This window comes from Teleopsis dalmanni, chromosome 2, assembly GCF_002237135.1.
Source record: "Teleopsis dalmanni isolate 2A chromosome 2, ASM223713v2, whole genome shotgun sequence".
Classification (NCBI taxonomy): domain Eukaryota; kingdom Metazoa; phylum Arthropoda; class Insecta; order Diptera; family Diopsidae; genus Teleopsis; species Teleopsis dalmanni.
Window position 1 is genome coordinate 29,296,651 of NC_051847.1, and position 25,346 is coordinate 29,321,996.

The 25,346-nt window shown below is 26.4% G+C and overlaps 1 protein-coding gene across 2 annotated transcripts; it reads left to right on the forward strand.

Annotated features, from left to right (window-relative positions):
* Nucleotides 1–669: 669 nt before the first annotated feature.
* Nucleotides 670–25,269, forward strand: LOC119677851. Of its 2 annotated transcripts, none has more exons than XM_038089407.1 (3): nucleotides 670–710; nucleotides 15,964–17,371; nucleotides 25,184–25,269. In XM_038089407.1, exons 2-3 carry the CDS (start codon nucleotides 16,392–16,394, stop codon nucleotides 25,233–25,235), a joined length of 1,032 nt encoding a protein of 343 aa, XP_037945335.1. In that variant the 5' UTR covers nucleotides 670–710; nucleotides 15,964–16,391; the 3' UTR covers nucleotides 25,236–25,269. The 2 variants fall into 2 exon arrangements, with proteins under 2 accessions (XP_037945335.1, XP_037945336.1); XM_038089408.1 differs by lacking the exon at nucleotides 670–710 and adding an exon at nucleotides 8,629–8,870.
* The last annotated feature ends 77 nt before the right edge of the window (nucleotides 25,270–25,346 follow it).

Below are 25,346 nucleotides of genomic sequence, written 5' to 3' on the forward strand. Positions count from 1 at the left end.
AATCTCACTTAAAAGTCCGTAAAACTTTGAACTTTGATTTATTAAGAGCTTAAAGTTGGATTTCTTAAAAATGTATGTCAATAAATTATTTATTTAATAATTCTACCTAAATAATCATTTTCAAACTAGCTCTGTTTACATGATTAAGCCAATTATGTTATTTCCCAAAACTCTATCAAATTTTTATTGTGTGTTATAAACTAAAGATAAAAGGATTATATTTAATCGCTAGATTTCGAAACGAACAAAACTGAATAAAATATATAAATATATATTTAAAAAAAACAAAAAGTATTTAATAAAGAAATATACGAAAAATTTACAATTCATTATTATTATATTATTTTTTAATTTTTCTACAACAATTTTTTTCTAATTTTATTCTACAACTAAAGTGTGTACTTCTGATCAATACTTAAGTAATTTATTTTGTTTACGTGTCAAAATTTAATTTTAAATAGAGAAAAGTTATTTTAAAATGTTTTGAATTATAATCTATGATTATTTTTTGTATTCAATAAATTCCGCTATAAATAAATTTAAAATTAATCGACAATTAAATTTGATAAATCTACAAAAATTACTAACTTATTATATGTGCTTTATAAATTTAATGAAAATTAAAATTCATTTAATAAAATATTTATGACTTTCTTTACAGATAAAATTTTTGGAATAAAACTCGAATATAAAAATATAATCTCCATAAGGTACGTACAAAATTAATGTAGACCATTTTATATAAAATATAGCACGGATTTGCTGCAATACTTATCTATTTTATGCATTTATTTTCTTATATTATATTATAAATGAGAACTTTTTTAGTCAATAAATGGATATAAAACTTAATTTTATTAATTGATTAGAATTAATTATAATTGATAATTTAAACTAGTTGGTAGTTATAAATAATCATTTATATAATATAATATTGGAACAAAAAAGTATATACTAAAACGGTTGTCAAAGCTTTATTATATGTTATATTAAGTAATAATTAAGTAATAATTACATTTTTATTGCCTTACACTAAAAGTAAACACTAATTAATAATTATAGCCTAACTAAAATAAATTATATATCGAAATTATATTGTATTGTATTATATTTGTATGAAATTTTATTTAAAGAATTAATTCTTAGAATAGTTCGGAATGATAATAGTTACACTTTCATTATAATAATAATTTTATTTTCGGTTTTTATTTTTAACTTATTTTACATAGTCGTTATCTATATAAATCTCACCAATGTTTCTTTGGCTTTTTCCTCAGAACGGTAGATTAAAAATAAAAAGCAAACATATATAATATGATATCTCGCCCTTAAAATGAACTCAGATAACTCACGAAACATATATGTATAGCTTTAGCATAAATTTGTATGGCATTTATATAAAAATTAGCTCTATTAAATTATATAAAGCTTATCTTATGACAGGTCAGTCAAAAATTCAATTAATTAAAATGGCATGAAAAGAATTTTTGTTGTTGTAGTCTACTACTTTTCGAAATCTCTCTACTAGAACTTATCATATAAAATTATGTAACCAGTTATGTAAAATTAAAATACCACCTTACGAAACTGGATATATATATGGATTGCAAACTACAGATTTCGTGAAGAGAATAAGTAGACAACCACACATTTGCTGTTAGTATGCTCTGCACTAATGCACAAAGCCTATTCCGACTCCTGGGAATGTATACCCTTACGGAAGAGGTAATAAGACTCTGTAAAGTAGGTTCTATACTATTTTTTATTGACGTAACAGGGCTTAAAGAGCTACTCTAAACCCAGAAAGGGCACAATAAACAGTCTTTAATCCCTTAACAATAATAATAATTATGTAAAAATCAAAACCACAAAACTTAAAAATAGTTCTTTATTTATAACCTAATTAAATATTATACATATTTGTCTTGCATTCTTAAGATATCTTAACTATTTTCATTTTATTTAAATTTTAGATAAATTGATAAAAGTTAAAGAATTTTAACACATATTTTAATAATTAGTGATGTGAAAGAAATAATGTTGTTTTAAAAATATAATATCTAATACATGTGATCAACAATATCGTTCAATAATTTTCGATTATGCCATTTCTTAAATTTTCTAGATCATTTTAGAAAATTTTGCTAAAAACTAGAAAAATGCGGAAAATATCTTAATAGCGAAATCGGAAAACTGATTGTAGAACTTTTTAATGGCAATGAATTCTAATAATTTAATTTTAATGTAAAATTTTAGTTCTAATTTGTGTCGGGTAATGATGTCAATAATAATAAAGACTGTATTGCTTTTTTTTTAATTTTTATCTAGAATATAAAGAAAAATAAATAGAGATTTGCAGTACTATAAACTATCTTCAAGAAGTTAATTGAAATGTTTAATGCTGACATATGTATGACAGATATTTTACACCCATATGAGTATAAAGTATCTTGTAATCGAATGTGCATTTTTTAATAGCATATTTTTATAGATGCCAATTTAAATATATTTTTAAAGCAGAAATAACCTGATAATTAATACTGTAACTGTAACTTAATATCGACTCAAGTAATTCATGTATAAAACCCATTTACAATGTGTTGAAACCGCATACAAGTGTGACAAGAGATACATTTTTTTCGAAGGGTAACAATTTTCAAGTGACAATCATTGTCAATTTTGCGGTTGAATCGTTTTTCCAAATGAGTAGATATGTTATATATGTATTTACATGCATGTGTAAAATTAATTGTTCATAATTTTTTTATAAAGCAATCAATAATAAATATTCCCATTAATCTACAACGACAAATGATATTTTCAAAAAGATACCTGTGTATGATAATTTATTAGCTTTGTAAATATTTTAGTACAAAGTAAATTAAAAATAATTAACAAAAAACTATTAAACAACATACAAAAAAGGTAAAATGTTATTAATTGCAGTCAATTGTTATATATGAAAATAAAAATAAAAAAAAAAAAATCACGAACTATTTTATTATCAAATGTTTAATTTTACATATTTTTGTATTTTGAAAAACTTCCCAAAAGATATGTATATATTGTTTTTATAAATTTTCTCTACATCTTGCTAACTTTATTATGATTTTTTAATATATAACATATTCATCTTAACGGTAAAATTGTTACTTAGTTTACTTAGTTACTTGGAATTTTAGTACGTTTATTGTCTTGACCTGTAAAGCCGCTGCCAGTTGTTAGTAGCTGACGGTGTAAGATCGTTTGCCACCTAATACTTTCATTAAACATGTGGACATATTCCTATATGGGGTACTGAATAAGAACTTTTCTATCTACAGCATTTTTATTCATTCACATGACATTATCAAGTTGAATCATTGAATTGCTTTAATATACAGTTTAGGTTTTACTGCTCATCATTTCTTTTGATTCAAAGCTCACTGTGAATGCTCACTGTGCTGTATATCAACCGAAAAATTTGCCTTTCCTTACCTTAGCCCAACTTTATATTAAAGCCTTCTACAATGATTTTGAGTTCAATACGAAGGAAACGTTCATAAATTTTTTCAAGCTTACCTTGTAAAATATGCTTGGTTTCGTTATTTTATCTTTATGGGCAAGTTTTCTGGCAACACACCATCTCTATCTGAGTGGATAGAGTCTTAATTTCACTTGAAAACCGAGAAGACGCTTTGGGTCTGTCCGACATTAATCTGCACTAAAAGAAGTAATTTCTGTTACCAGATTGTCTCAGCAGGTAACATTTGAATCCTCTTTCAAAGATCTAAGTGTCCTCTCTTCAGTTGTAATCAGTTTGTAATGCAAAATATCTGGCATTTCCGCAGAGTTCCACACCGTCAAAAATATTTTCTGTGACCGACCACTGGTTCACTAAGCACGAATATTTGTAGCTAACCTTGATGGAAACGCAATAGCCGTCAACTAAAAATAAGCAGTGACAATAATCACTTATAAACTTAAATCAGGCTTAATATGAAAATTTATTGGTCCATCATTTTCTCCCTATAACTAAATTGGGCGAACCTAGATAATTCATTCAAAATTGCGATGTTAACTTCGATTTGTTAATTTTCATTTGTCTCTCCAACTAAAAATAAATAGTAAGAAATTTGTATTTATATTTTTAAATATATTTATTTTATTTATATAATTTTTAATTCATTTAGGATTAAATTTCTGATTTTTTTTATATTATTTTTATAATTTTTTACTGAAAATTATTTAAATTTGTATAATATTAAACTAGTCATTATTTATGCTTATTTTATATTTTAATTAAATAAAATTGAATTCATTAACAAAAAGTATCTATTTACATAATTTGTCATTTCTGAAATAATTTCCATATTTTCTACCATTCCATAAATATATTCCTTGATATCTATTTTGCTACTATTTTTGTGATGTCATAATTAATACATTCTCGTTTAAAATGTTAGTTTTTGCTCAATTCATCCTTTATAAAATTTTTTCATTCTTACTATAGAATTTTTCACTGAACGTCTGCTTTATTAAGTTTCAGTTGACCTTCGGTTTTAATTTATTATATGTGAAGTGCTGTCAACTTAAAGAAAATAAATAAAAATTATCAAAAGCATTAGCAAAGTATGAGGCACATGTCCTTGTCTGCTTATGTCCTTGGAAGCATTTTGAATGCTTCAACAGCTCTCATTAACCACACTTAGATTTTCAAAGCAAAAATAATAAAGAAAAAACTAAACTTTGTCTCGTAAATATGAATTTAATATAAGTTCCTGGCAAAATAATAAAAAATTTTATTTTCCTTTATGTCGTTTTAAGGACATTCTAACTAAATTTTTTATAAAGCCAATGTCATGTTCAAAGCAAAACTGCTAAAAATTATTAAAGCTAAACAGTGTGGTTGATTTGGTTAAAGGTTAATAAAGACTAAAACATTTTCTTGTTTTCATATTTTAAATTAAAAAATTGTTATGCTTTTAAAAAAATTATTATGCTTTTAAAAAAATTAAAAAATGAAATAAAAGGTCGATTAAACAAACCAACATTTCAACCGAACTAAACTAAAATAAATAGTTTTAAGGTCATAAGAAGATGAGAATATTTGCAGAACAGCACCGCCAAAGTAAAAAATTGATGGTTAATAGCATTAAAAACGGAGAAAATGCAAATTTTACAAAAATCCCCGAAAAATATCTGTAGGAAACGACTGTATAAGCATTTTTAATATTAAAAGTGCTATCCAACAGCAATAAAAATGTAAAACATAAAATTCAAATTAAGAAAACTCCAGTAAAATATGCGTACATAAAAGTCAAGTACGGCTTAAGGTCAGTTGGTTAAGGTGCACTGACTCTGAGCTTCAAATTTGGCAGGACACGAGTTCGATTCCTGGTACTTGCAGTATCAAAAAATTATTTACGAATAATTAAATACAAGAATTATTTCGAAGACCACTGATGATGTGTATTTGGCAATACTCGAAACAGCTGTATGACCAGCCAAAAATTTAATTTATTAAAATAATTTTGTTGTTCTTCACTAGTGTTCGAAAAACCTTTTTATAGAACTTATTTTTAATGTTCCCTATGCTCTTTCGTAATGCAAAGCATTTTTTTAATTATTAATTTTTGTATTCTATAATACTTTATTTATTAATATAATTTAACTATATTGACACACTAGTTTGAATAAAAATTCTGTTTAAAATTAAATAAAAACTTATTTTGAAATAAAATGAAAAGAAGAATTTAAAGAATATTTATTTTACTTCGAATTTTCTTATCGTTTGTGACATTTAAAATGTAAAAATGTGTGTTGTCACGTGTAAGGCGATTGGGAGTTGTAAACAAACGTTAATCCTTTGATTAATGATTAGCGTAAAATTACCAACTTTGCGTTGTCAAATTATCTTATCGTGTTGAAAGACGATAAAGCCTGACATTATCTACAAAATACATCATGAACGATTATTTTGATCCAATAAAACTGAATTAAGCCGAATAAAAGTGTCTTTTGTTTGCAAAGTTTCCATTCAGGTGCGTGTGTTTTACCAACAAATATTTTTGACATTAATTTTTAACACTAATCCACCAAGAAAATAAAATGAGCTCCTGTAAGCACAGACTCAATTATCGTAAATCAAGGTAAATAAATTATACATTGTTCCAAAGACACTTGGAACAAGTATTGGTATCGTTCGTTACATGCTTTTGGATTTAATGTTGTACGTGCTTGTAATATATCACTATTAATTTCTAATAAACATGAGCAAAAAAAATATTTATTAATGATAAATAGAAATATAAAATATTAATTTTATACAATCTAAGATGAATGTGAATAACATTAGGTTTATGATATACTCGTACAATCCCTTATAATAAATTGAGTTAAATGCACATTTCATTAGAGAATTTGTACGAGTGTATGAAAATTGTTGATTGAAATACAAAATATGTACAGCATAGTAATTAAATACAGAATTTTAATTCATAATTAATTATTAATGATAGTTAATAAATTATTTATGTTATTGTTAAAGTTATTTTATTAAACACGTGTATAATTAAGAAAAACATGAAGGTAAATAATTTTTATGCACATATATAGTATTCAAACAATATTACTTATTGAGCATTTGTATGAATATATGTTACTTATATATAATTATTTATTAAACATATAAGAAACAAAAATGTTTATTAAATAATGAAAATATTTTTCATGAAAATATTTTTCATTATTACATATAAATTTAAAAAAATATTTTTAATTATTACTTATAATGTTATGCTTAATTTGTTGATAGTTAAGTTTATTGCAACAAAAACTATAAATTAGAATAAATTCCGTAATATTAAATTTTGTTTTATATTTTTTTATGAAGAAAGTATTAAACAAAGTATTTTATATTAAACAAAAAATAAAAATTAAAGAAATTAAAATAAATTTTATACCAATTATATTTCTAAATTATAATTTGAATTTAATACTATATAGAGCTGCAATTTATGGAACTTCAATTCCATATATTTTATATCTAATCTTTAATTTGAAACCACTGTATAAAATTACGATTCAAACAGTTTCATAAGCTTTATTCCTAACATTTAATTTGAGATCAGTGCGCAAATCCATAAAACTAAATTTTTAGAGATTATGAGAAGCATTTTAAACAATCATAATTTTTTTTTAATATTACCACTAAAATCTTCTAATAAAAGATGTATGTTAAAATTTAAACGAAGTTCATATCATACATAACAGACTTATTGTCGAAATATATATATGTCATTATATAGTATGTAGTAAAATTAACCTATCACTTAATCAATTTGTAGAATGATTAGTAGAAGAACAACTTTTAGACAAATTAATTTAAATTTGACAGTATTTGATTTTTTTTTTTTTGTGTGAGGAGTTAGTGGGCTTTAAGCACTGTCAAACCGACCGTCGTCGGAATGGTATACCCGACTACCTAACATATTAATACGTAACATACGGACTAAAACACTACCGCTTTGTACTACCACCGAAACTGCTTTCGCTTTACTTTTGAGAGGGTCTCTTTTATTTTGACATTTTAAGCTATATTCTTTTGATTTACGATCTGCGATCAGGTCTCCACTTTTTCAACGCATTTTTTGGTATCTACAGTATTTTTTAGCTAGTTTCTTTCTCCCTTCTAGGTCCAATTTATTGCCATTTATTGGAGGACTTTAATCACATGTGACTCTATCATTTGTCAGTTCTTTGGATTCTCTCCCATCGTCTCTGCTATATTCCCAAGATTTATTGGTCCAATACGGACTTCTATTTCTTTTCTTAGTGTTCGACATGACATGACATGATTAATAAAATTATGTTTAACAAAATTAATGATTAATACACTTCACATATGTCTCTATCATGCTCCAGTTCTCTGGGTTCTCTCTCATCATCTCAGCTATATTCCCAGGATTTACTGGTCCAATACTGACTTGTGTTTCTTTTCTTAGTGTTCGATTTTTATATGAAGTAATTAAACCTATATAAAACTCAATGGCATGATTAATAAAAATGCTAAATTTTTATAATCATTAGAATTTTTTTTACTATTGTTATATATCCGGTGTATTATTTAACTTTTACAATTTGCAAATAAGAAAAAAATTTATACATATAAATATATTGTATCTTTTAATATTAATTGAGATCAAGTACAAAAGTAGTTCAAATCATGTATGCGTATTCTTTAATGTTAACATATATATATATATATGTATTAATGTTGAGTTTATAAATATAAGCGCTATTATACAAATAACAATGAGAAACCAAAAACAACAACAACAACAACAACAATAAAAAAAATGAAACTATAATAATTGTAACAATAGGCAATCATAAAATAATGAAATAAAATGACGCTTTGTGATAAGAAATTTATTAGATTAGAGCAAATGATTACAACGATTTACTCGCACATCGCAAATCATCGCATCACATCATATCACTTCGTCGTATCGACACGACACGACGCACTAACGATTACAAATGAAACGAAACATTCTTAAAGGTTTGCGGCATTGTACGGTCAATCGACATTAAAAGAAACGAAATCATTTCAGTCTTAATCTTAAAATACTAGAGAATGGAGTTAAAATTTCGGATGAGCGCTCTGTAGTAACGCTTCGGTCGTTGTTACCGTCGACCTTGGCGGTATCGCCGTAAAGTGTTAAACGCTCTATGAATGTAACGAATTATAATGATTGGTAGCTTTACATACACATGTGCCATTCATTGAGCATAAAAACAATAAAAACATTGCATACATTCAGGCATTTAAGCTTAGAAATATGTTTACTGGTTAAGTGTGAGATAAAAATGCGTGGCGTGTTGAGGTACGAAACATGTGAAAAATATAAATTTACCAAAAAAAAATTTATGCAGAAAAAATAAATTCATTGATTTAATCATATTGGTTTATGTGATTTTATAAGATATCTCAAGCATTTGAAACAAACGTTTTTAATAATGAAAATATAAATTGTATAAATAGTACATATACTTATTTATATATATATATATATATACATGTACTTAAACAGTGATTTATCTAAATAGTATTAAATAATAAAGAAATAAAAATTTCATACTCATATTATAGTATCTTGCTTCAATCTTGACTTCAATAAAATAACTATATAAATATACATATGTATGTAGATACTTTAGATATTGTAGATATTCTAAATAACTCTTTAAAATACTTAATAAATACAATAATTATATAGTGTTTCCTGAAGTGATATGATTTTATAATTGCAATTACAATACAAAAAATTCTTCAGAATCTTATTTTAGCAAAAAAATTTTACACAATGTTTTTATTTTTTATTTATTTAATTTCCTTTTTGTAACAGATAACAGTTTTATATATGTCAATACAAAACAAAAAAAATTAAAGTTATTTACTTTTACTTTCACTGCATTAACTCCACATCTATTTGTACAAATGCCATCAAATTTCGACAGTGTATAGACAGTAGAGAGAATCTGTCTTATCTACGCATATTAGTGCCAATAGATGGTCTGACTACCATCAGCTATTTTTAAAACATTTTACATTACACTGAATTATTGAAATTCATAAACGAAATTGTGCTAAGTTACTTTTAGGTAATTCCGTATTATTTCTTTATCTAATAATTCATTTTCAAAATTTTTCTACACCATAAAGTGTCATAAATAATTCGGAGATATACACAGTCATGTCTTTATTTTATAATACTCAAGAGTTCATAAAGATATCAAATCTTAGAATAGAGTATACAAAATTATAAATACACCAATATAATCTTTATATATGTATCACTATAATTTACGTTATACAATTATAAATAATAATTAGAAAATCCCTACTCAAAGTCGATTGTAAAATATCTATAATATAATAAATTTAATTTTATGAATTGAATTTCAACAATAAAAATTTAATAAGTAATAAAAAACAAAGATTTCTAATCCTACATGTATTTCATTGACTTATAATAACTACTCAAAGGTTTTTTTTGGGCTTTTACAATTTTCTGATATATTAAGCCCTTAATATATCTCCTAAAATTACTATTTATTAATTTGTCCAACTTCCATCTACTACAGAATTAAAATATTTACAAATATGCTATGTAAAAATTAAGAAAACCCTATGAAGAGGTCTGTCATGCTGCCCTACAATGGAATTCACAAGGTAATAGAAGACCCGGCAGGCCTTGCACCACATGAAGAAGTACAATCCGGCAGGAAATTAATAAATCATTTAACGAATTGAGACATTTAGCATTAAACAGAAGTACCTGGCGATTCTATGTAAATATTCTATGTTCCTGATGGAATACGGCTTTATATATATATGTGAAAATCATAGTTGTTTTTGACAATATCCTTATAACATCAATGAATCGAAGCTGACGTGAAGGGACAATTTTGAAGTGACGATATCGAAAAAACACTTTCAAATCAATTTATAATTTCGAACAAAGAATATCGTCAATATCGGAATGACAATATCGAAGTAACAATATCGAAGTGATAATAATTTCCAAATAACAATATTGAAATAACAATATCGAACTGACAATATAGAGGTATAAAGTAACTATATCAAAATGACAAAATCGAAATAACAATATTGAAATGACTATATCGTGGCAATATCGAAGTGACAATAACGAATTGACAATAACGAAGTGATAATATCGATGTGATAATATCAAAATGACAATATCCAAGTGACGATATCGAAGTATCAATATCAAAGTGACAATTTCGAAATGACAATATCGAAGTGACAATATAAAAGTGACAATAACGAAGTGCCAATATCGAAGTAACAATATCGTAGTTACAATATCGATGTGACAATATCGTAGTGGCAATATCAAAGTGCCAATATCGAAGTGACAATATCAAAGAGACAAAACTCGTGAAATTGCTTACAGGTCATTGGTCAGTACCTTTGCTAAAAATTGGGGATTCCTTTCAAACAACAATGCAAAAGCTAAAAGTTAGAAGAGGAAAAATATATAACTGAACATTTTCTTCACAAATGCTAAGATGCACCCAAAGAGAAACATTCCCCTATAAACAGACTAATGACTATTACGAACATCTGAAATATAGATTTCCAAAAATAATCTTCCAAAAAGAAATCGACACGATGATATAACTTACTTCTCAAGATATTGAGTTGTAAACTTTTTACAAAGATTACACTATGAACTCCAGACATGTCAGAGGTGCATTTACTTTCTGTTGGTTGTTTTCTTGTAAAAATTTCAAGTACTTTCGGTATTTGAAAAACCAAGCTATACTAATATATGGTATAGTGAAAAAAATTGTTGATAATAGCTGACTTAACTAAAAGCTGTTATTAAGTGAGCGTACCCGGGAAAATGGGATCATATTCCGCAAAATCGACTGTACATCTTGTCTTAAAATTTAAAACTTTATATCCGGGTATATGGTAAAACACACACAGCAGCTATATGCTGCTTACAGAAACGAAGATGCTCTTGATTCACTAAATAATTATTAGTTAACAAAATTTAACAAGATATCTGAATGGTTCTACTTAATAGTAACAAAAAAATTGATAACGTAGCAAAAATATCGAGAAAGTATTTATCAAGCTAAATTAAATAATTATAATTTAAAATTTTATTTTCTTACTTCTCTGATTCTCTATACATCTTATTAAAGTAATTAAAATAGATTTTAATCCGCTTTATTTAATTAATTTTTTTCTTTCATATATTGCATCTGTTTGGTTTATAATTTTCAAAACGATTTGTTATATATTTTTAGCTATTTATACTATACAATGGAAAAATGATAAAAAAAACTATGGCTGGTTAAGTATTTTAATCAATACACTGATAAGCTCAAAAATAAAAACTAAATAATTTGCTTATATAAATATTCCATTGTAGCTTTGATAACACAGACTTCTTTCACTCTATTTATTTTATTTATTTCATTTAATTTTACTTATTTTTATTTTGTATTTAACACATATCTAACTATAGTACTTAAAACTATAAGTGTGTAAATATGAAATTAAATAAATAGATTGAATTAATTTAAAGCTTAAAATTAATTTCAAGTGTCTGGTTATTTAATATTATCACCGTGGACTGATAACATCGAATAGTGTTCATTAAACTCGCACCACAAAAAGTCTCGGCTGACACATTTTTCGGATATTTTAAATTTTTTTCTATTTTTATATATTTACAAGTTGATATAAAACAAAAATCATTTGATTTCACTTCCCTGAGACTATTTGATATTATTTTGTTATCTCATTTAAACTCATTTAATACGTATTTTTTATTTTGACGCTTTTATTATATTACGATTTTATTAAAATATATAAATATATTTTTATATTATACTTACAATTAATATTATTTCTCTACAATATAAATTATATTTGTGCATTTAAAGATGTTAAATTAATTACTTTATTAATTTAACATCTTGTAGCGCTATAAAACTAAATAATAGTTTTATTAACTATGTTTTTGCAGCCCTCTCAGTACAGCGCTACTATATGCTATCTTTAGGCTCTCACCTTTCCCAAATCAACTTCAATCCACCGTACACTTAAATGACCATTGCATATTGTATCTAGCAGTGACTGTTGGGGGTGGTGTCCTCCCATTTCTATAACATAACTGTTGTGATTAAGCAAATCTCACGATAGCGATTCTTTGCCGTTTTGCTACTACATTCCTTGTAAGAACACCCCTTGTATAAAGGAGTGGAGACTAAATCCATCCCGTTGAATTCAGATAATTTAATAGATCTCTCATCTTCGCCGATGAACAGTCTGATACACTGTCAAAGAGGTATCTTCTTAAAAACCTATTTCTTCTGAACGCTAGAGCAGGGCATTTACAGAGAAAATGTATTATTATTTTTTTTTACTGCGGGTTTCCACAACTTCTGCAGTGAGGATTATAAGAAATACACAGTTTCTCTGCCGGAGATTTTAATTTTATTATAGGTAGGCCATGTTAACCTGGAAGTTGCACATGACTTAAGTCTTTTTCATTTATTATTGACAAGTTGAAGAAAGTACAGATAAGTACTTCTGTTAATGACCTCTAGGGTAATATACACCGATACCGATAGGGACAGATCCAGGGAAACACCGGAGCGGTGTAAACTGTTAGCTCACCTTTGTTGCATTAATAGTAGATTCCAACATTATCTCTTCAGGAACTAAATATTATTCGTATAATTTTTTTTTCATTAACTATGAGACATTGTATCAGTTAGTCTAACAACTGTGCTATATACGTGAAATTTAACTTTTCTAGTTTCGGTTTGAAGATAATGAGATGTGCAAAGTACATATTATTTCTCGCAGCTATTCTGCTTTATGTATAATTTTTACACACTAAATAATAAATAATAGTTATTATCAAACATCAAGATAAGAGAATCTGTCTACACTTACAAAAGTTTACCCGCCAATTTTTATATCGTGCGGCGTACGACTACGCACATTGGTGTAGGTTTTTAATGAATTACTACCTAATATGTATAAACTGCAATTTTTTTAGATTTTTAACTTAAGTACTACATCTGTTAACTACAACTTTGTCATTACTTCTACAGGAAATATACTATTGCTATACCGCAATCCTAATCCGCATCAAGTAAACCCTTGATATATAAGGGCAACTGTGATTCCCTAAGTCACTTGCTAAAAATTGATTAATCTATTACATACATACATATATAAACTAACCATCTATACCATATATAGATGTTTATAATAAATAAATATATGTATAGGCATATTTATTTTTTTATACTAAACTACACGTGTATATTATATATGGTATACTGGTTAAATATACAGATTCAATTGCAATATTAATGGAAAATATTTTCAAAAAATATTTGTACGAAATTCCAAGACAAATCAAGAAAATGAAAATTGTTCAAAATCTTATTGTTTGTTAATTTATACGGTTTTTATCTGATTACGTCTCTTCAGTATTTTAATATCAATTGAAAATTTTAAATTAATATTAACGACTTTAGATTTAAATTATTTTCTGCTAACGCACTTTATTTTTCTATACAAGTTTAGATGTTTTTTTGGTCACATGTTATTTTCTTGAGATCTTGCTAATATACGGACAAAGCTTAAAACCTTATTTACGCTTAGTATTTAAGTGAGGACTTGTGGTTTCAACCTTCTTAAGATATTTTACAGTAAAAATTATATGGTTTTTTAAAGTAAATGCTTTCGTATGGAGTCATTTACAAATATATTATTATACCCTCTTATAGTAAGTTAAACCTCTGCATACGCTACGGTTAAAATTATTTTCAGAAACCAAGAACAATTATTCAACTATTCACTTAAAAGCTTAGTTTTGTTTTTACCTACTCTGTTATGTGATATAATTTTTTGTAATAAAAAAGTGCTAAAATATAGCATTTAAATGCATTAAAACTAGCATATGATGAGTCTAAAAACTATATATTAAACGAAATCTAACTGAATTAGGTTGTCAATCTCAGAGTGTATTAAACATTCTGAATAGTTAATATAAATTCGAATTATACGGCTGTAACTTGAAGGTGTAATATTTAATGTTCTGCAAAAAATTGTTCTGCTTTTATACATATCAAGATCAAGTGTTTTTTAAGTCTAAATATTTATTTGGGCACATGGTTTTTTCTCGAGATCACACCAATATAGAGACTTCACTCTTATTTCACTCATCTGATATACTAATATACATTGTTGTGAATATTGAGTTTAAGTAATCTTTAAAATAGTTTCTTAGAATGTCAGTTAGCTTGAAAATAAGTTTTGATATATAATTATTATTAGAAAAAAGTGTGTGTTTGCGTTTCCCAAAACTAAGAGCAATAAAAACGGTTATCTAAAACTTGAGTCGTCGACTATTTAATTACTTATCGGGTTCCAGCGATCGCGAACGACTACATCGACGTAGGAACGTACGTAACAATATGTATTTATTATATATTTTATTTTTATTATTTGATTCTATATAGTATTTAGAATATATTGACTACATCTTAACATTTTATTTTACAGATGTTGAATGGTATTTAGATTATTCATATATAATTAAACAAAAGTGAAATAACAGAAGCCTAAATTGTCATAAGTTGCTCATATGGGTTTAATTAGATTTCGTGTTTAGAAGGCAATGTTTTTATCATACGAAGAATACTGTATATCTTCTCGTTAATTTTAATCTTCCCTCGTTAATTTTTACACCCTTATTTCAGCGAACTTATTTTAATATTTAATATTGCATTTAAAAAGTATTTAAAATTATATAACAGAAACAATTTTATTATAAATTTTATTTTTAATAAATTTAGTCGGTAACAAATTTGTATTATGTATAAATAAATTCCTAAAGGGTTAAGGACTAGTTTTCAGTATTATTTAAAATTTAAAAGTATTTAAAATTATATACCATAAACAATTTTATTATAAATTTTATTTTTAATAATATTTAGGTCTAACAAATATGTATTATGTATAAATAAATTCCTAAAGGGTTAAGCACTAGTTTTCAGTATTATTTAAAATTATTATTTTCCATAAACAATTTTATTATAAATTTTATTTTTAATAATATTTTAGTCTAACAAATATGTATTATGTATGAATAAATCCCTAAAGGGTTAAAGACTAGTTTTCGGTATTATACTAAATAACTCGTTTAAGTTGTGCTGTTGAAAATCAAAAAAAAAAAGCACATATATATAGTATATTCAATAATTATAGTAATTAAAGCCACTTTGTCTTTCAACCGTGTTAATTTATAGTTTAAATTTAAAATGTATTAACATATATTATCATATATTTTATAAATATTTATCGTCATCACAATAGCAAATAACGATTGGATTTTCTTTTATTTTCAGTTTCATCTCAACTATAATTTATTAAGTGAAACTTCGTCAGTCATCACATCAACACAGAGAAAAACAACGAAAAATTAAAATAGAATAAGTTTTCAATCAATCAGAAAAACGTCTCTAATTTTATCTCAAGTCAAGGAGTATAATTTTCAACAGTCGATATGTTTGCGAAACAGCGCGGGTTTATTTGACACCCGTTTAACCACGCCTTCTGCTATTAATCTTATTAAATTAATATTATTGAAGCATTTTAAACGGTGCTTTCATAAGAAGTGAAAAAAAAATTATTTTTATTTAATTTTTGTTATAAATTTTATCGTCCTTTGCCAATAGTTGTGAAAACAAGAACACAAATAGTGCAAACAAAAAATTCAAATAGAGAAGAAAAAAATTTTATTTCGATACATAAAAGGTTCTTAATTGTCTGCCGCATGTGTATTTCACTGGATCTTAATATTTTACCAAAGACGTTGTTGAAGTGGGCGACACCGCATTATAAACGTGCAACAAAGTTCAAAACGAAAAATTTCAATAAGAGCAATCTAGCCAACCAACGCTACCCTAAAAATATCACGAAATCGCTGCCTTTAACAAGACGAGTATCTCATGCAATATCTTTCGAGAAGTCACGCTCGTGCTTGATATCGTTTCTATCGTTAGTCGTTTCGTTGTTTTTCTCGTTGTCGTTCTCGTTCTCGTTAACGTTGTCGTTGTCGTTATCGCTATCGTATACACGTTTAATCGCTCAATTCTTCTACAGGACTGTGATACAAAAGTTAACTTTCTTAATGAATGACTTTCGGTTCAAATCTCTTTATCAAACCTCAAAAACCGCAATCTTAAATAATAATAATAACAAAATTAAATTGATAACATCATCAATATTTTCAACCCTGTCAACGCTGTCAACGCTGTCGTCTGCGGTAATAATCGGTTCCAAACTCTTTAGTCAAAATTACAAAAACAATCATCGTACTTACAACAATAGCAGCAAATCAAATAAAGTGTTTCTCTACTACACCCCACGTGATCCCCGTCTAAGATTCTTTAATAGACAGACTTTAATTAATAAACACTTTTTGGCAACTGTTATAACATTTAAGTGTGATAGTGTTAGAAGTGATAATAGTCAATTGAAAATAACTGAAGATTTAAGCAATTATGGCGAATTAATCGGCGGCTTCAATTTTAGTAGCCCCACCATTAATACTTTAAACAATTGCAATTTTAATAATTACATTAGTAATAAAAGTGATAATATTGTTGATAAGAGTAAAAGTGAATATAATTGTGATTGTGTAACTACTGATGTTAAGTCAATAGACGGTGATAATAGCAATTTAAAATCTTTAAAAAGTATATACGATATTTGGCAAAACCAGTTAAGCTGTGTTGAAAAATATATTTCAAGGTAAGTTATTGCTTTTAAATAAATCATTTATCATTTTCAATATTTTACCCATAGTTCTCATTAAAATCTTATTTTCAAAATACATTGGTACTTACGCACCCATTTAGGTTAGGTTAAGTTATATCGGCGATCCCTTATGGATCCACTTAGGCCTATTAGTCCATTGTGTTACCGTATATGTGGGAAAACTCAGGGTTTAAAATCACCTAGAACCTTTAGCGAAGCATAAGATGCTATTTAGTGTCAAGTCCTGTAATTGGTCCAGGTGCTCAAGAAAGTGGGCTTAAAGTATTAAGTCGCCGCCGTGCATGAGCTGGGTAAAAACATAATAGATGAGAGGCATCCTCATCATCTTTCCCACAATTGCGACCGATTCAATTGAAAGGGAAACACAATCTTCTAGCATGGTTCCCTGGTTTTCAGAGACCTGTAAGTAGACAAAGACAAAAACCAAGAAACCAAACTATTATACAATAATTTACATAAACATTTAATATTATTCTTTTATTTATTCTGTTATGCAATATAATTTTTTTTGTAGTGAAAAAGTGCTTAAATGTAGCAATTATATGCACCAAAACTAGCACATGATGAGTCCAAAAACTAATATTAAATGAAATCTCGCTAGGTTAGACTATTAATTCCGAAATGCACTAAGCATACTGAAGAGTTTAATATCATTTAATGTGATAATCCCTAGAATTGTGATGGATACCTCAGTGCTCAACTATTATGCATTTCCAAATAATTTTTAAATCATTGAAACCATTTACTTCGTTTGAGGGCGACAATAAAAAAATTGTAGCAAGAAGTATTTTATTTGCGGACATAAGGCCCGGCCTTTTTTTTAGACTATCAAGCCAATATTAAATGCTCCATTGTACAATACTTTTTCAATATTTTTGTAATATATACCTTTAATTCCGTTTTGATTAACTATATATCACTGGAGTGTATCTCTAAATCTAATTATATAATATGTTTGTGTTTACTAAAACGACGCTTATGATAGATAAAACTTTTGTTAAATTATTTTGCTGAGATACGGTGTTACTTGCAATATGTTAATATATAGTCTATTAACACTGCCTGCGTAAAAGTTTCAAGTGAAGTTTTGGGAATTTTTGGGAATAATATTATGTAAACTATTAACAGGATTTGGATGTCTATTTTTTAGGACTTCAAATTGTTCGGTGAATTTGAAATTGGAGTAATTAAAGTCAACTGGTGTTTAAACAAAGATTCTTGAAAATGATCATGCTAGTCGAAGATGATCAAGTTACTCAAAAATGATCGATGTACTCGAAGATCATCGGGCTGTTCGAAGATGTTTGAAGCTGTTTGAAGATGTTCTAGCTTCTTGAAGATGTTCTAGCTACTCAAAAATGTTCTAATAGCTCGAAAATGTTTAGGGATTTTTTAATCTAGAGAGTTCAAGGGGCACCACAAACTAGACCTAGAATAGACCAAAAATGGTTTTAAATGAACTAGAATAATCTTAGCCGCTTTTGATTTATTCTGTCATATTTCCAAATATATTAATTTTATATTTTATATTATATAGAAAATCTATATTTTTTTCATGGTTAAATTGTAACAATATTTTAAATAATTTTTAGTTCCCATAGATCATAGATCATAGACCATAGATAAATTTTTTTACTTTTTTTATATATTACATTGTTTTTTTTTAATTTCTCTTAAAACCGTATATTGACAAAATGTACAAAAAAAAAGGAAACAGAATAAGAAAAGTACAATAATTATTTATTTAATTTATTTTTCAAAATTATTTGTTTTATATTAATTCTAAATATAAAACATTGGCAGTCTTAATTTTAAAAATTGGCAAACGTTTCATGCAAAAATTTTAAAATATTTATAAAAAAACATAAAATTTTGTCAACAATTCGAATTGCGCAAGCAATAGAAACAATTTTCGGTAGATTTAAAAATACTTTTACATACGTCAAACAGCTGATTTTTTCATCAATATTATGAAGTCCTTCATTGTACCAATTCCCCTACTGCAGAACGGGTACATAGTCACAAATATAGAAATTTATTATAAAGATTCTCTCTTAAGAGATGGCGCAGTAGCAATAAATCAAAGGGTCGCTAGTAAAAAAATTTAATAAATAAAAAAATAATAGAAAATTGAGTAAATCCTTTGGGCCTGTAAGCTAAGAGATAGCACAGTGATGACAATGTAAACGCTTGCTAACAAAAACTTTAATATTTAAGTAAATAAATAGTGTAAGCCTAATGGGAGTTTATGCTAAGGATTGAGCGCATTTGCTTTGACATATAATTTATCTTCGTGCAAGGATATCATTGGAATTATAATTTAATCATAGGAATTAAGGTGAAGCCGAATCCTTATGAGCATATGTTTGAATTGAAAATGTGTTATTGTCTTTTTTAATAGTATTATTTTTATCATTAATTTTATCAGTGTGCATAACTTATATCTCTGATATTTTGTATAAATTTAAATTTGTTTTGACAGAGTATGAAGAACAAAAACATGCATCTAGACTACAGATGCATGTCTCATCTTTTTTAAAGAAATCGTTTCTCTGCTTGTAAAGACCAGCCTTTTTTACAAATTTTTTAACCCAATAGTTCGAAAAGGTTAGAATAAAATTGTGAGTTTATTGTTTGGAGGTACTACATTGTATTAACAAAGTTCCCTTTACATCCCAAAAAACTGGCGCTAACCCCTTTTTTGGAAATTTCCGTCAACAAATTCGCTTCGGAACCAAAGATCACTCATTAGTTTTTTATCTTGTTTCCGATTTGCATACAGCTTTTTAGACTGTTATTAGAACTTCTGTACGCAGATCGTCTTCAAGGCCTGTACATCCACTTTTAAGTAATCCATTGTTTATGAAGAGGGAGGCCAAGATTCGCCTAAGATCGTTGCACCATTTATGATGACGATTGTTTTTGAAGAAATAGATGCACCTTACATATATAACGTTTTGATATGATTTTTTATTGCCTTTATTCCTTTTTTTATATTATTTAACAATTGTACGATGTTCAATATTTTCCATTATTAAAAAATAATTTCTAAGACTTTTTTTGTAAACATAAATAAAATTGACAGTTCGTAATATAATTTTGGGGCTGTTCTTATAATCCATTTTTCTTATAAAAACTGAGGAATCAAAAGAGCGCTAAACATTTAGTTCAACAAATGACGAATATATGGCACTCCACAACCTTATTGGAGAGTTTCATAAATAAAAACCTTCATAGATTTTTGTCTGAAATGTCCTTAGTATATTTGAACCAATGAATTTCATAGAGACAAGCATTACTTGTTATAGAAAAAATACAGTTCTCAAATTATTGTCAACAATAGATACTTATTCTAATATAGCACGTAGTAGACTAAAATCAAAAAACTACATTGTATTCTCTGATAAATATGCGGGACTTTAAACATTGCTTATTTAGAAATGCATGAAGAGATAGTAAATTATTCATAAATACAATCAGTCTCATAGGAGAGCAAATTTTTATTTACTTTTTTCTATTTAGCGTAAATTTTTCATTTTAATAAAATTTTAATCCACTTTCATATATAAAATATGTGTAACGCTATAATCGGCATTAATTTTCTATAACTTTTAAATGTTTTATTTAACCAATGTTATTCATGATTTGACTTACTTCGCAAAACGTGCACGTCAACATACTAACCATAAGACTTACAGATAGATTAGTATTTGATGATTAGTAAAACGATTCGTCTTATCATGCTATGTATATAATTTATACATATATACATCTATATTGTTATATATATTATTCAGCCTTTTCAGAGTTAGTGGATCAGAGCACTTTTACTCTTTGATAGCTGGAGGGTTTCTGCAGAGTGTCACCCATATCAACTGTGTATGTATATAAATTTTGCTATAGAGTCTTTAATCTCTCATTTAACGGGTTACAAACATGCTGACTAACTTAATTATCCTATATGCACAATATTGTTAACAGTATATTTATAGATTTTATTTGAATATATACGAAAATCACTATGTTAAATTTATTATTTTTAATTTATAATTTTTAATATATTTAGAATTGTAGAGAACCTCAACGTTGATAAGAGCATTAATTTTAAGAGTAAAAGATATTAACTATTTGACAATATATTTTCCCTATTTTGTTTTAATTTTGCTATTTTCTCAGAGTACTTAGAAGAGTCTTTTTTGGTGAGGTCAAGTTGAAGGAAATAAACAATAACAAACTAAAAATTAACAACAAAATCTTCTGATTTGTTGTTGGATTAATACAGTTTCTTGACGAGTTTCCATTTAGATCGTCGTTCTGTGCGGTTGTCGCTTCTGATTTGGCTTCTGAAATATTTTTATTAATTTCAACAAAAATAATAAAATGCAATTAAATATATTTGCAAAATTGCCATTAACCATTTTGATTAAATTTTTTATTATTTTTTAATCATTTTCTTAAAATTGCAAAATTATTTTCTTATAATATTTTGCATTGTTCCGTATTAACAGTTATTTGATGTTCTGTGTCTAAAATTGTGAAATTAAAAAATGTGTTTAAATAAAATATTATTGTTGTACAAATACGAAAACAAGACTAAATTATTATTAAAATCCTCGTTTTATAATTTTGAAGTGTTTATGAGAAAAACTTTTCACCAAAAGACTATAAATACTATTTACCTCGAAACTATTTTCAAAGGGACCCAACGTCAAAAAAAGAAAACAATTCAATCAAACTAAACTGTAATTGATTTTATTAATTTATTAATCAAAACTAATATTATAAAGTGTTTAAAAATTCATAAGAAGATAGGATATTAAATAATAAAAAACATAAAATTTAATACTGCGAAATCATAAAGTTCTTTATAGAGTATTATCAAGTTTCTGTTACCTTTCGTATACGATCCACTTATAAAAGTTTTAAAACCGACCTTATTAAGATTTTATTAAATACTCAAGTCATCTATGTAAATATTTTATAGATTTTAGTTGTATTTTCTTTTCATATTAATTTGCTGCTTTTGACATAATCAAAGAAAACGTAAAAGCTCAGAAAATCTCCAACTTTTGCAGTGGTTTGAGTCCATTGGCTTAATAATATTTCCCTAAGCAGTTTAGTTAATGTAATAATTTACTATTTTAGTACTTTTAGCGCCTCTTACAGGATCGTCACTTGCTTTATCTCTTAAGTTGTTTAAGCTTGTTCCTGAAGTCTAAATTTTCTCTCGATTTTCGTGATAATAGACTCGATGTCTAAATTTCCAACTTGAGGAAGAATCAGAAGGTTCGATTTTCGTTATAATAGACAATATTATGAAGAAGTAGTCTTTCTTTCTTTAATATTAACCCACTAACGTGTCTCTGATATTTTCATGTTATGCATAAAAAACTTACTTGCTTCCCATAAAAAAGTGTAATTTGGTTCTTTTTACATATTCTTCTTTAACTCTCTTCTTGTTCCCAATGAGAACTTGTAACTTGTGTGGATCCTTTATAATTTTAGACAATATCGTACAGAATCAACTTGACTACTCTCATTTATCGCAATAGTTTTGAGTACCTAGTATCGTAAACCATCTTATAATGATGATACACTGTAAATACCTAAACGAAACATAACCAATTTTGAAAACCCAAAAAATGGCAACTAAAACCATAAACGATTTTTCCCAATCACAGCTTTTTAATTTTTTTAAGTATGTACATATATAGTTCTTTAGCTTTAGCGTAACATATTACCTGTATTTAACTGCAAGCGAATGTAGTACTTATCACTTACGAAAGAAGATTCTAAGAAGATACACCGACCTAACATACAACTCAAACTATCATTAGTATATATCTTTTACAACAATGATAAACTGAGTGATTATTATAAAATTTTTCAAAAATCCAAATTCCTGAAAAAACACTTAAAAAATGTACACAGAGAAGTAATTTCCTAACTTCAGCGATTCAAGTAACAAACAAATCAATTGCTATCATTTGAGTGAATGCTTGAATCTAAAAACAAGTTCAATAGCCACAATGATATATAGAAGTAATAGTTTGTGTCATATTGTTCTAGCTAAGGGTGGGAATTCCGATCAACAGAAATAATTATTGCTTATGATAAGATATGAGTATGATATGAGTATGATATGAGTATTATTATCCTAACTATTGTTTCATCTACTTTCATCTAATTATTATAAGATTATAAGTGTTTATGACAATAAATATCGAATAAAGGAAATACTTGTGTCAGAAATAAAGAACGAATGAAAATACAATGTGAGACGCGCTTATTGAATTTCTATGCAATATATATATCATATATATTATATATTTCTACAAATATGTTTCTTGAAATAGTGTTCTACATATTAACCGCTCACTGGGTCTAATCTAATTACTAACGGTAAAGAAATATAGAATGTGAGGCTTCCATTAAAGAAGATACAATATTTTTAATATAGACGTTATTTAAAATACGAAATTACTGAATTTAAAATATTTTTTATTAGCTTTAAAATATGTCTGGATATTTTCAACGCATAGATACTTCTCCATAGAAATGTAATAGTTTCGTTTCTATATGCAATTCGGACTCAATTATTTTAATATGTATATATATATATAGTATTCTTGTATATATATACTTCTATATGAACTAATTATAAAAAAATTTAAAAATTATTACAAATTCATTTAGTAATCTCGAGCAATTCTGCAATAATTCTATTTTCGGAACAAAAAAAATTTTATTGGCTCAAAACTTATAATTACAACTAAAAACTAATAATTTGGGAAATTGCTTAATATATAAAAATATTTCATAAATGTTTGATTTTGGATATGCTTTTGATATTATATTTTTATTTTTATATATGCTTTTATATTAATAAATAAAATTAAAAAAATGGTTGGACAAAAATTTAGTTTTATCAAGATCCACTATTAAAGAATAAAAATACTTTTTTAAATAATTTCAATACCTACTCTTTGTTATGCAGTGTAAAGTTACACATATAATTAGAAAAAATTAATTAATTATTAAAATTAATAAATTTAAAAGTATACGTAACAATCGCTAAAATATGAGAGATCAATAGACTTAATGTAAAGCAAACTAGTGTCGCCAAAATCGAGAAAATGAACAAGTAAAGCAAGAAATAAGGTTGTTGTTGATTAAGGTCTCGGGCAGTTAGAAAACTGTGCTTACTTCGGCTTATTTAGAGTGGAATCAGAAAGAAAATGTGTTTTGTAGTAGATCGAATATATGACATTTTAACATGAGATACGATGGGTTGATAAAACTGAGTGGGTAAGATCATGTATATACTTGATAGATCGGTAGTTAATCATAGTACATATCATAAGCTATATTCACTCCGTCAATATACATAGTTCCAAAAATTTATAGTTTTATGTTTGAGAGAGCCATATAAAAACGGAAAAGCTTTTTAAAACTTGGTTTCTTGTATTAAAATCAGGGTCTATAATCAGTTCCTCAAAATTCATAGTTTTCAAAATTTTAAGTTTTATTTTTGACAGAGCCGGACAGAAATAGAGAAGTCCTTTAATATTTGGTTTCTTGTAGTAAAGAGTTTAACCTTTGCAAAAACTTTTTTAAACTTTTAAATGTCAAATTTATTATTATTTTTTAATTATTACCATTTTCATAAGTTACCATAAATATATCATTAAACACTGAATTTAATTTCCTTTAATATATTTTTTATATTTATAAATAAAAAGTAATAACTTTAAAATTTATATCCTCTTTCTTCTCTACTTTTAGCTATGTACACAGTAAAGGATTTCATATTTTAAGCACTGGATTGATTATTTAAACTGCAGATATATTTAAAATATGCACTTCGTTAGAATGGAGTTTACTTTCCAAAAATCATAGATATTGAAATTATTGGAAATTATAGACTCGTCAATGATGTCTAAAGCGT